The following is a 12,709-nucleotide window of genomic DNA, read 5'->3' as shown; positions in this document are numbered from 1 at the left end:
GCCCGGCCTGCTTTGGCTTCTTGTGTCCACCTTTCATCCACAAGGCCAGCGGTTAGCTTGGGCTGGTTCTTAGATGACCACAAAGAGAGGCAGGTAAGTAGTCACTTTTACACACAACGAACCCAGACCCCTAGTCTGGGCTGAGGGGTGTTGGGCAGAGCCCCTGTCAGCCTGGGCCAAGGGACTTCCAGAGCCCTAAGATGATCACTCAGAGGCATCCGGGGATGGCTGGTGTTAGGAACAAGGGGCTTTCAGCAGAAGCCTGGCCCCAAAAAGGATGCCAGAGCTGACAGTCAAAGAAATACACACCGAGCAGGACCAGACAGAAGAGCCACCCGATAGCTTCCGCTGTGCTTCCTGCATCTGGCTCTGTTTGAGAGCCCCCTGTGTGCAGAACACAAACCCCTCTTTGTTTGAGTGCCTCTGAAGTGCCTTCCTGGTCCTGGCAGCTGGACAGGGCCCTGAATAGGCCAGAGAGCCTCAGTGGCAGGCCACCCCGGGCTGGGTGACGTGACGTATCCGATCTCACAGGAGGTTATCTGTGTTTTCTTCCCCTTTGCTCTGGGCAGTGCTGTGTTTGTTTCGCCTCATTTACATGCTGATTGAGAGTTTCGCTGTTGCACTCTTAAGCAAACACGGTCCCTGTTCCCCAGACCCTCAACACTGGAGAGCTCCCTCCTTCCTTCCCTGGGAGTGTTACTATGTCTCATGAGCTTACTGACACCTGCTGGCAGTCCGTGGGTATTGCAGGCAAAGCCGTTCTCAATCCAAGTCTACCTGTATCTACCCCAGGAGCCCTAGCAACCACTCCCCTCACTCTTACTGAGTACCAATAGCTGGGCATACGGCAATAAATCATTTCATTATTAATTAATTTATTTATTTATTTTTGAGACAGAGTCTCGCTCTGTTGCCCAGGCTAGAGTGCAGTGACCTGACATCATAGCTCACTGCAGCCTTAAATTCCTGGGTTCAAAGGATCCTCCTGCCTCAGCCTCCTGAGTAGCTGGGACTACAGGCATGTGCCACCATGCCCAGCTAATTTTTTCTATTTTTAGTAGAGACGGGGGTCTCACCCTTGCTCAGGCTGGTCTCAAACTCCTGAGCTCACGTGATCCTCCCACCTCGACCTCCCAGAGTGCTGGGATTACAGGCGTGAGCCACTGCGCCCAGCCAGATGGCAGCAAATCAGACAGACTCAGCGCTCAACCCTTGTGAAGCTTACAGAAAATAATAGTAACTAAGGGATAACATATACAGCCACAGTTTTCCCAGCAAGGGGGGAAAAACAACTAGAGGGAAAGAGAGGGCGGGGCAATACATTCACATTTCATCTAATTGAAAGTCCCTCAGATCCAACACTCCAATCCCACTTCTGGCTTTATTTGTCCCATAGCGTTTATCATGTGTCCTACGTATCATGTGTTATAAAATATGACATAAATGTTCTACTTATTGATGTCTTGTCTGTCTCCCTATTAGGATGTCAGCCACACCAGAGCAGGGACCTTTTCTTTTTCTAGCTCGCTGTTGCTCTGCAACAGTGCCCAGGGCGTCATAGTAGGTGTTCAGTAAAATCTGTGGAGTGAAAGAGTGTGGGTCCTAGATGTCTGCAGTGGGGGTGAGCTTGGGGTAACGGCTTCCATGCTCAGTGATGAGGTTTTTTTTTTTTTTGGAAATGACATCAAGCGATGACCTCAGAAGGCAGTGACTTGCAGAGAGCCCAGGATGCCTGGCCTCAAAGAGCCAGATTGCTCATAAAGAGAAGGCTGTGTTTGCGGTAGCTGTGGAATCCCTGAGTCACCACTTCTGAACATGCGACTGAACCTCTGAGCCTCACTTTCCCCATCTGTAAAATGGGGATAACAGTAGCATCTACACCTCCCTGAGTGGTTATAAACATTGAGAGGCGGGGAATGCAGAGTGCTTGGAGCAATGCTTGCATACAGCAGGTGCTTAATAAATGTTTACTTTTCGGATTCCTTGGGTGGTGGCTACAGGATTGACCCACAGTGGCCTCAGGGACTCTTTGGCTCTAATTTGTGGCAAAATCACCCTCCCTGCGTACCCTCAGCAGGTGGCCTGCTGGACGGACAGAGCCACAGGCCTGCTCTGCCATCACTGATGGGTACACAGGGAAGACCCCTGAGGTTTCCAGAGACAAGGCAGGTACGGGAGCTCCAGGGGCACCTCAGGCACAGGAAGCGGGTGCAAGGGCAGATGCCAGGTGGGTGCGCCAGGTGGGGGCTGCTAAAAGGAGCCTTTGCGGGCAGCCCCCAGGAAAGCACTCACTTCCCCAAAGCTCCGACTGGGAAGGGGCTTGGACTTGACTTGGGCTAAGAGTTTGTGAGAACGGCCCTGAGGCACGTGCGGGGAGGTGAGACAGGCGGAGCTACGGGGCACAGGCCGATCCACTCGCTGCTCTCAGGCCCACTGGTGCTAAATCCAGAGGGGCCCTGAGGGCTTCAGGGCCAGGAGGTGACGGGGTGACAGGGTCCAGCGTGCAGGCAGGTTGGAGGGACGCGGGTATTTCTCCTGCCTCCAAGTGCCGTAAAGGGAGGCACAGGAAGCATCGCAGCCCAGCCGGGCTCTGTGTGGGAGATGTCTGACTCGTCACCAGGAGGGAGGCAGGGTGCTCAGGGGGTGCGTAGCCCCCAGGTCCCCCAAGAGAAACCCTGGGGCTGAGGTAGTACAAGAAGATCCGGGCAGGTACCGTGACATGGGGACAAGCTGGGAGATGTGGAGTCTGGTGCTCTTTTGGGGGGACTGATTTGGCTTAGCCGGATCCATAGCCTCTTTCCCACCCTCAACCTGTCCCCTGGCCCCCCCACCATGCAGCCCTCATGTCACCTGGGGGTCCCCATGGGCGCTGCGCCGAGACCGGTCCCGAGGGGAGAGGCTGTTGATCTTGCACTCATAGCAGGCTTCGGGTGAGAGCAGCTCCTCGTCCGGGGCGTCCTGGGGAGCGAAGCCCAGGCCGGAGACACAGTGCCTGGGCCGGGACGGGCAGGGTGGGTGGGGCTTCAGTGTCAGGCTGGTGGGACCTCCCCCCATCCCCCTCCACTCCATTCTGAGCCGTGCCACAAACGCCCGTGTGCAAATGCGCCTCTGCCTGTGTGCTGCTGTGGCCCCGTGTGCACCCACAGAGGGGTGTGTGTATGTTTGTGCATCCCTGGTGGCATAGGTGTGATCACAGGAGGGAGATGACGTGCACATGCTGGGATGCATGAACGTGCCTCAGTGTACCCAGGGGCGTGAGTGTGTACCAGCGTATGTGCACACATGGAGGATGACGCATGCAAGTACACGTGTGCTTACTGCAATGTGTGAATCCACACGAGTGTGCCTAGGATGTGTACAGTGGAGCCAGCACACACAGAGGGCTGCCGATGTGCGCTTTTTCACCTGCGCAAACCAGGATGTGCCAATGGTACTCGAGTGTCCCCAGGGATGCGGGCACGTGGGAGCCTGCGTGCATGCCGGGGTAGTGACATGGGCGCACACACGTGTGCACGCTGGGATCTATAAATGCACGAGGGTGTCCCGGCATGCTGGCGCCGGTGCACACTGTGCGGACAATTACGCGTTAGTGGTGTGAGCCTGTGTGTGCACGGCCTGTGCGTGCACGGATGTAGGTGCCGCCCAGTTCTCTGCGCACGTGTGTACATGCTCGCAGGGCGTGGAGTCTGCCTGCCGCGCTCGAATCTCTCACCCTTGCCCAGCCCGGAAGTAGCCTCGGGGACAGCCACACAGGAAGCCTCCGGGCGTGTTGGCACAGCCGTAGCTACAGGGGCTGCCGCGTCCGGCACACTCGTCCACGTCCTGGCAGCCCCTGAGGGCCTGGTCGAAGTTGAAGCCAGAGGGGCAGACGCAGCGGAAGCCTCCGAGTGTGTTGTGGCAGGAGGCACTCCCGCAGGCGGCGGGCGACAGTGCACACTCGTTCTCATCTGCAGGCAGGCGGGGGGGGGGGGTTGGAGAGGAGGGAGGACACGGGGGCAGGAGTGGGGGTGGCCTTCACACCCCCTGGAACCCTCCACCTGGAACACTTCCCCTCTAGAGCCCAAGTCCAATGTCAGAGTCTCCAGCAAGCTCACCCTGAGCCCTCGGACTAGTTCTGCCCCACCCCCATTTTTCTCCCTGACACCTCCCACCCCTGCCCCAAACCGTGTGGTTTTCCTTGAAAGCATTTGTCTCTTTCTCTTTAAAAAAAAAAAAAATTTTTAGAGAAGGGATCTTGCTATGTTGTCCAGGCTGGTCTCAGACTCCTGGCCTCAAGCGATCCTCCCACTTCGGCCTCCCAAAGTGCTGGGATTACCAGCGTGAGCCCTCATCTTTAGATAGTTGTGCTTGTCACAGCATCTCGGAGATGACTCCTAGTCATTTGCTCTGGACAGATCCTGGTTGGGGGCCCAGCTTCCTCCCAGCCCCCGCCACTCACCCACACACTGGGCCCACTGGGAGTGCTGGGTGAAGCCCTGGGGGCAGCCGCAGCGGTAGCCCCCCAGCTCGTTCTGACAGCCATGCCGGCAGCGATGGGGCCCGTCACATTCATCCACATCTGACAAAGAGAGAGAGGGAGAGACGGTTCACCAGGGAGCCCTCGGGACCGCCCCCCACCGGCCCTGGGCACCACCCAAAGCCAGGCTGTACCTTCACAGCTACGGCCGGAGCTGTCCAGGGCAAAGCCTTGATGGCACTCGCAGCGGAAGCTGCCTGGGGTGTTTTGGCAGAGACCACGGGTGCCACACGGGCCAGGCTGGACTGAGCACTCGTCATTGTCTGCAGAGAACAGAGACAGGAGGGGTTCCCTGGTGGTTAAGGGACTCGTGTCCTACAACATGATCCACTGTGTGGCTTCAGGCAAGTCACTCACTCTCTCTCTGCCTCAGTTTCCCCCTCCATGAAATGAGATCCATCACCGTTCCCACATCACAGAATTGCCACCGATATTTGAGACGGTGCCCATAAAGGACTTTGTTTGAATCTCATCTCCATTGCCTCGAAGCTGTGTGACCTGGAGCAACTCACTCACCCTCTCAGTGCCATGGTTTCCTCAGTTGTGACAAGGAGATGATAATACCCACTTCACTGTGGTTTTTTTGTGGGAAATTAACCTAATTATGTAAAAGGCTTAGGACAGTGCCCAGTAAAAGAGGAAAACATTAATAGTAAGAAAATAAATCTCTGCAGTTTAAGCCACCCGGTGTATGGGGTTTTTTCCCTATTGGTTTTAATTTAATATTCTGTGAACTTCTTTCCATGTCTTTAAATATTCTTAGCATGCTTATACGTATCGTTTTTAATGGTCACCTCATCTTTGGTTGGTGCAGATTTCCTCTGTTTCATTTGACTAACTGCTGATTAAAAGACATGCAGATATTTCTAATCTTTCGCCATTTTAAACCGTATGAAGACTACGTAAATCTTTGTGTGTGTCTGTGACGATTTCCTTAGAATAAATTCCTAAAAGTAGAATGGGAGGCACAGAGGTCCGTAGCTGCAAGTTTTTGGATTCGAATGGCCAAATCCCAATCCCACTCTCGCAGCCTATGGTGTTTGTTACGGCAGCCCAGACTAAGACAGCTAGGTCACCAGGGGGCTGGCTACGGTGGTGACAGCCCAAGGCTCATAAACTGCATTCAGACTGGGGTTCTAGGGAATGAACAGTAAATTCCTGATGGAGAATCCTGGTTTTGGCTTCCCTGAGTACAGAGTTGTTTTTTATATTTGTTTTTTTTTCAGAGACACAGTCTCACTCTATCACTCAGGATAGCTCACTGTGGCCTCCAATTCCTGGGCTCAAGCAGTCCTCCCACCTCAGCCTCTTGAGTAGCTGCGACTATAACTATATGCCACTGTGCCTAAGTTTTAAATTTTTTGTAGAAGTGGGGTCTTGCTATATTGCCCAATCTGGTCTTGAACTCTTGGCCTCAAGAGATCTTCCCGCCTCGGCCTCCCAAAATGCTAGGATTACAGGCACGAGCCACTGTGCCTGGCCCTGAGTATAGAGATTCTTGACACTAGGCATATCCCTGTGGGGATGTGGCATCTCTCTCTGGCACAGCAGTTATTGGGGACATGGAACTTCTAAGTGGGAATGGCTCCTGCAGCTGCCAGAGTGCCTGAGCTGTCACTTGAGGGGCCACAGAGACTAGCTCTAGACTCCTGCCAGGAAGAAACATCTAGCACCACCTGTAGTTTCTTTCCCTTGCGTTCAGCAAAGCAAACCACGTGTCAGGGTGGGCTACTGTAGTCCTGCAAGTTTGATTTTCTAGTTTAGTCATCAGCAAACTGGGGCCCCACAGGACAAAAATCTGGCCCACTGCCTGTTTGTTATCAATAAAGTTTTATTGGCACACAACCGTGCTGATGCAGCTAGTCTGAAAACTTTACTGTTGCAGAAAAAGAGAAATGCATCCTGTTTCAAATCCCTCTTTTAAAACTGTAGCCCTCTCGGGAGGCTGAGGCAGGAGGATCACTTGAGCCCAGGAGTTCGAGGCTGCACTCTACCCTGGGTGAGACCCTGTCTCTAAAAAACAAAAAAACACCCAAAAAACTGCAGCTCTCTCCTTCTTTCCTGACCTTCTGCTTTTACTTTTTCTTTCTTTGATGCCACGCATGACCTTCTAACATGCTATTGCATTAACTTATCCTTATGTCTGTTTCCGGTCTGATTCTCTGCTACAGGGAAGCCCTGTGAGGATAGGATTCTCTGCCTCTTATATTCATGGCTGTACCCTGGGGCTCTCTAACAGAGTTGGGCAAACTGTTTCTGTTTCTGTAAAGGGCTCGGCTGCAAGACTCGACTCTGCCATTATAGAGCAAAAGCAGCCAGAGGTGATAGGTGAGCAAGTGGGCGTGTCTGTGTGCCAATAAAACTTTATTAACAAAAGAGAGCAGGGGGCCAGACTCGGCTGGCAGGCTGGAGTTTGCTGCCCTTTGGTCTGGAGCACTGCCTGGCACACAGTAGGTGCTCAGTAGGTGCTGGATGAGTGGATTAGTGGGAACCATAATGGAGTCACCTTTGGCTGAGCTCGGCCCTTCAGGGAGATCTAGTTCCCTGGGGACCACAAGACTCTAAGAAGCAATGGCAGTAGCAGATGCCCTTGTGGCCCAGGGCAAGGGGAGCTGCCCTGGGTCCAGGTCAGAGGGCCTCCTGGCTCCCAAGGGCGAGGAAGAAGGCAGGAGGTTCCAGATGCCAGGTAGGAAGGAAGAACTTTGTTCCCATCACCCCTAATTCAACAATGTCCGGCGCAGACCAGGTGCTTGGTACTTCTGCGGTGAACAAAAGTGTGAAGGCTGGAGTTGTGTCCCCGTGCTGAGTGGGGGGCAGAGGTCACTCACCAAAGCAGGCCTGGTGGTGCTGGGTGAAGCCAGGGGGACAGCGGCAGGTGAAGGCGCCGATGGTGTTGACACAGAGGAACTGGCAGTTGTGCTGTCTGGAGGTGCATTCGTCCATGTCTGCGACACAGACCGTCCCAGTGGGCTCAGGGAAGGGCCTGGCGGGGACTGCGGGGCTTCCCGGGGGCTGCTCTTGCCACCTCCAGGCACAGGGGTGGCAGGAGAAAGCCCTTGGAGGTGGCGCTGGACTCCATGCAGGTGGGAGGGGGCGAGACCACAGGGGATGTGCCCTGGGGGGGATGGGACAGAGCCCTAGAGGACACGGGGTGGGATGGGGGGAAGGACGTCACCTCTGCATGTCCGGCCATCTTCCTCCAACAGGTAGCCGCGGGGACAGGTGCACAGGAAGCTGCCCTCGGTGTTTTTGCAGAGGAAGGTACACGGCCTGGGGGCCTGGCTACACTCATCCACATCTGGGGGAGACAGCATGACGCAGGGGCGTGGGTCAGACAGACGTTCCTTGGCCGGGGGGACTCGGAGGCTGGGGTCTCCACCCAGATCCCTGCCACCCAGAATCTGTGGACTTACACAGGAATTGACACTTTTTCTGTAAAAACACAGTAAGTATGTTTGGTTTTGCACGTGGCCTTTGTATTAGCAAAGCAGCCAGGGAGGGTAAGTACACAAACAGGCGTGGCTGTGTGCCAATAAAACTTTATTTACAAAAACAAGCAGAGGGCCAGACCCAGCCCTCGATCTGGTTTGCCCCCCCTTCCCCCAACTTAGATGAATACTTGCTACAAGATGTAACTGAAAATCTCAGGATGCATCAATAAAAAAATGAAAGGAAGAAATAACACCAGGAAAGTGGCCCAAATGGGGGAAGTGAAGGAGGGGCCGGGCCTGGCCAGGGGTGCAGGGGGCGGGGGTGGGGCTCACCCAGGCAGGCCGTGGCAGCAGTGTCTGGCGCATACCCGGCCTGACAGTGACAGCGGAAGGAGCCGAGGCTGTTGATGCACTCGCCGTGGGGACACAGGTGAGCGATTACACGGCACTCGTCCACGTCTGGGGACAAGCACGGTGGGCAAGGCTGGGGTTGGCTGGCCGGCACTTCAGACCACCAGGGCATGCCTCCTTCTGTCTGCCCAGCAGCCCTGTCCCCGGAGGTGAGCCAGCCTCCCTTCGCCTCCCTGCACCCCGGCCCACGCGGACGCCAGCCTCAGGCCAAGGCTTGCACCTGAGCCGGCTCCTTCCACTGAGCGCGGGGCAATGCCACCCCCATCCCGGGAGGGAGACACATGTCCACCCTCCAGCCTCACCAGTGACACATCCTCAGGGCACCAACACAGACAGGGACACACAAGCACACGTGTAATGTCACACACCAGCCACAAGCCCAGACGCTCCTGCAGACACACAGGAACACGCACTCACACTTGGGGGTGCCCCTGTCCCCCAGACACACCATGGAAAAGGTGCTTTCTGCCCAAGCCCAGCAATGTCACCGCTGGTCACTTCAGATAACCTTTCTCCCCCTCAGCGACACACTCAAGGATACACACTCACACTCACACACACACATACACAAAACACACGCAAAGAATGAAGAACAGGCCGGGCATAGTGGCTCACGCCTGTAATCCCAGCATTTTGGGAGGCTGAAGCGGGAGGATCGCTTGAGGCCAGGAGTTCAAGACCAGCCTGGGCAATATAGCAAGACTCCATCTGCACAAAAAATTAAAAACTGAGCATGGTGGTGACACCGGTAGTCCCAGCAACTTGGGAAGCTGAGGTGGAAGGATCGCTTGAGCCCAGGAGTTGGAGGCTGCAGTGACCTATGATTGTGCCACTGCACTCCAGCCTGGGTGCCCGAGGTGTACGCTATCTCTAAAACAAGAAAAATAAGCAAAAAAACCCCAAAAAACAAACAACACTCGCCAGCTCACACACCTGCTCCCTCGACACCTGAGTTCATGCAGACATACGAGCACACGTACTGGTTTACACGCCTGCTAGCACAAAGACACGCACACACACACAGAGCGTCTCACACCTGCTAGAGGACAGACACGTGGCCTCGAGCAAACGCCCCTGCTCCTCAGCTCGCAGGGGCGGGGGCACCCACCTCGGCCCTCGGGGGTATAGCCTGAGCCATGGGGACACAGCTTCCTGTAGGCAGGGGTGCCGGGGAGGGCACAGAGCTCGCAGTGGGGCCCCCAGCCCCGGCCACCCCCGCAGCAGCACTCGGCCCTGGTGACGGCCTCGCTGCCGCTGGACTGCGCCTGGCACGCGGCCTGCAGCACCTCGGAGAAGCAGGGACCCTGCCGGATGTCTGCGGAGAACGGGCGGGAGGCCACAGGTCACTCCAGGAGGCTGGCTTGGGGGCAAAGACGCTGGGCTTGCTTTGGGGCAAGCTGCATTTTGGGGGGCAGGGTGTTGGAATAGGGGTGTCCAGGAGGGATCCGGACACACAGGGCAGATGGCACCACTGGGGTCGGCTCCTAGGAAGTGGGACACCTAGGGAGGGCCCATTCCGGGGTGTGATGCTTCTGGGGTTGGAGGAGTGTGGGGGATGGGGCAGGGGGAGGTGGCCTGCTCTTTCCGGGTGTGACCAAAGGGACAAAAAGAAGAGGGCCAAGGGGTGTGCAGTGGACATGTGTGTCTGCATGAGCTCAGCAACCCCCTTGGTGCCCTAGATTCTCGGGGCGCTCCCACGCAGCGGGAGGGACAGGAGGCAGTGCCACTTGGCAGGGGGCAGCGTCCACCGTGCCTGTGCCTGGCCACACTCACCATTGCACTCGGTGAGGGTGGGACCGGGCTGGAAGCCGTCATCACAGTCGCACCTGAAGCTGCCCACGGTGTTGACACAGTGGCCATTGGCACAGAGGCCGGGCTGGGCGCGGCACTCGTCCTCGTCTGGGGCGGGAGGGGTGACGCAGGCTAGCAGGGAAGCCACGGCCCCCAGGCCAGCCTCCCCAACAGCCCCGAAAGTCCCCTGTGGGTCAGCCCACGCCCTCTTGCTCTGACTTCTCCCCTCCCCTGGGGGGCTCCCTGCACCCCCAAAAGTGCCAGCATCCCCATACCTGTGCAGCCTTCCCCGGAGCCCGGCTGGGGCCGCATGCCCGGGGGGCAGATGCACACGAAGGTGCCGATGAGGTTCCTGCAGAGCATGCCGCGGGCACCGCAGTCCTGCTGGCCATCCGCGCACTCGTCCACATCTCAGGAGGACCAGGGACGGAAGTCAGCCAAAGCCGGGCAGGTAGAGCTCACCTGCAGATCTGCCAGGTGCCCGTCCCTCCCAGGAGGGGAGGCCCCAAACCCCCGTCCAGCCCCAGCCTCCAAGAAGTCCAGGGAGTCAGGAACTGCCCCCCAAAACTCGCATCCCCTGCCCACGTCAGGGTCTGTGACTCTATCAGGCCCTGGAACGCTGACCCCGAACCAGCCCTGGAAGGACCGAGTCCCAGCCCAGGGTCTCTCCCAGCCTTGACACTATGCACTCTGGGACAGGAAGGTTCTCTGTGGTGGGGGGCCGTTCTGCGCGCAGTGCAGGATATTTAGCAGCAACCGCAGTCAAAACGCCATACGAAATGTCTCAGGCATGGCTGCACGTGCTGTCGCCGCTGTCCTGCCCCTGCACGGCCTACCTCGGCACATGGCCCTGTCTTCCCGCAGGGTGTAGCCAGCCGGGCAGGTGCACAGGTAGGAGCCCTCGGTGTTGCGGCAGCGGAAGGCACAGAGCAGCGGGTTCAGGGCACACTCGTCGATGTCTGGGGGGCCAGGGGAGGTGTCGGGTGGGCGGGGTCTGCCTGTGGAACCCCCACTCCCTCCCCCAGGCTGGCCCCCCGACGGGCGTCCCCATCACACAGCCCAGGTCCCAGGCAGGCAGGGCCGTACCCTCGCAGGTCATCATGGGGCCGGGCTCAAAGCCGTCAGCGCAGGCACATTCGAAGCCTCCGATGACATTGGTGCATGTGCCTTCCCCGCAGGGGTGGCCGACGGCGCACTCGTCGGTGTCTGGGCGGGGGTAAAATGGTGGGGTCAGCGCCTGCAGAGAGTCCCCCATCCTCAATACTATCCTGTCTGCCTCCCTGTTGACTGCCGCAGACCGGACGGGGCCGGGTGTGACACATGTCCCAGCTGGTTAGGGGGCAGGTGAGCGGGACACGCTCAATGAGTGAGCGAGTGAATGAATGGGTGAGCGAGGGAGTTGATAAGTGAATGAATGAGTTGAGAGAGTGAAGGGCGAGGGAGGGAATGAGCGAACGGAGGAGAGAGGCACTGGGCGAGGACGGGACCGTGACTTGGGGGTGCCTGCCCCCCTCTGCTCTGTTCCTCCCTCTCCCGGGCAGAGGCCGGGGCAGGGTGACTCACCCACACAGCCGATGCCTGTGAAGTCCAGGCTGTAGCCGAAGGGACACTCGCAGCGAAAGGAGCCGTCGGTGTTGACACACACACCGTTAGTGCAGACACCAGGGTTCTCCGCACACTCGTTCACATCTGTGGGCGGTGGGGATTGCAGACACAGAGCCTGTCGCCGTGTGGGCCCCAGAACCCTGGCCACACTGAAAGCCCTGGGGACAAGAGCCCAGGCGCCAGGCTGGTGGGGTCCAGGGCCACCATATGTCTTGGAGAGAACCTGGGACTTGGGGACCCGGGGAGGGCAGAGACAGGGCTGAGGCGCTCACCTTCTCGAGAGTCATCTGGGCCTGGGACTGCCCCGTGGCCAAAGGGGCAGAGCTCCTGAAAGGTAGCTGGACACGGAGAGGGGAGGGGAGTCAGAGTCAGCCCCCAGGACTCCCGAGTGTGTGCAGGGACGGGTGAGGGGAGAATGAGCAGGGAAGGAGGGAGCCCACAATGAAGAGGGGACTCTGGGCAGAGGTGGGGTGCTCACCGCTGCCCTCCTGAGGACACAGCTCACAGGGGTCACCCCAGCCCTCGCCCGGCCTCTTGCTGCAGCAGCACCGGGTCTTGGTGGTGTTGAAAGCTTTGGGCACCGAGCACTTTCCGGCCTCGAAACGGGTGAAGCAGAAACTCTGTCGTGTGTCTGTGGGGTGGGGTGGCCTCCGTTACCCTGATTAGGAGCCATCAGCAGTGCCCACCTGCCCCCCCGCCCCGCCCCCACCCTAGATCTGGTTAATGGGTGGTACTGCTCCTACCAGCGGCCAATCGGAACACAACATGCCCCTGGCCATGGTGATTGGCTCAAGGGTGGGCATGTGACCCACTCTGGGCCAATGAGGATTTGTCCTGGGACTTTAGCTAGACAGCCAGGAATTCCTTGCAGAAACGTCCCATCCCACTTCACAGCTACGGGGTGTCCCTCTACCATACTGGCCATTGTTTACTCTTAGACCAGAAGTGCCTTCCT

At 57.6% G+C, this 12,709-nt stretch overlaps 1 protein-coding gene across 1 annotated transcript in view; it reads right to left on the bottom strand.

Annotated features, from left to right (window-relative positions):
• The window catches only part of FBN3 (fibrillin 3), a 60,840-nt gene that overhangs the window by 1,141 nt on the left and 46,990 nt on the right, over nucleotides 1-12,709 (bottom strand). The window contains exons 46-61 of the mRNA XM_012641227.1: nucleotides 12,498-12,525; nucleotides 12,233-12,402; nucleotides 12,027-12,092; nucleotides 11,713-11,838; nucleotides 11,236-11,355; nucleotides 10,986-11,108; nucleotides 10,425-10,559; nucleotides 10,132-10,257; nucleotides 9,467-9,673; nucleotides 8,281-8,406; nucleotides 7,692-7,814; nucleotides 7,345-7,461; nucleotides 4,651-4,779; nucleotides 4,439-4,558; nucleotides 3,713-3,947; nucleotides 2,851-2,992 (exon numbers count right to left, since the gene is read on the bottom strand). Coding sequence (XP_012496681.1) covers nucleotides 2,851-2,992; nucleotides 3,713-3,947; nucleotides 4,439-4,558; nucleotides 4,651-4,779; nucleotides 7,345-7,461; nucleotides 7,692-7,814; nucleotides 8,281-8,406; nucleotides 9,467-9,673; nucleotides 10,132-10,257; nucleotides 10,425-10,559; nucleotides 10,986-11,108; nucleotides 11,236-11,355; nucleotides 11,713-11,838; nucleotides 12,027-12,092; nucleotides 12,233-12,402; nucleotides 12,498-12,525 — 2,093 coding nt within the window. The remainder of the gene's footprint in view (nucleotides 1-2,850; nucleotides 2,993-3,712; nucleotides 3,948-4,438; nucleotides 4,559-4,650; nucleotides 4,780-7,344; nucleotides 7,462-7,691; nucleotides 7,815-8,280; nucleotides 8,407-9,466; nucleotides 9,674-10,131; nucleotides 10,258-10,424; nucleotides 10,560-10,985; nucleotides 11,109-11,235; nucleotides 11,356-11,712; nucleotides 11,839-12,026; nucleotides 12,093-12,232; nucleotides 12,403-12,497; nucleotides 12,526-12,709) is intronic.

The sequence above is a fragment of the Propithecus coquereli genome, unplaced genomic scaffold (genome assembly GCF_000956105.1).
Source record: "Propithecus coquereli isolate 6110/MARCELLA unplaced genomic scaffold, Pcoq_1.0 Scaffold164, whole genome shotgun sequence".
Lineage (NCBI taxonomy): Eukaryota > Metazoa > Chordata > Mammalia > Primates > Indriidae > Propithecus > Propithecus coquereli.
Note: the sequence above shows the minus strand (reverse complement) of the source record. Positions and strands in the feature narration are given on the sequence as shown.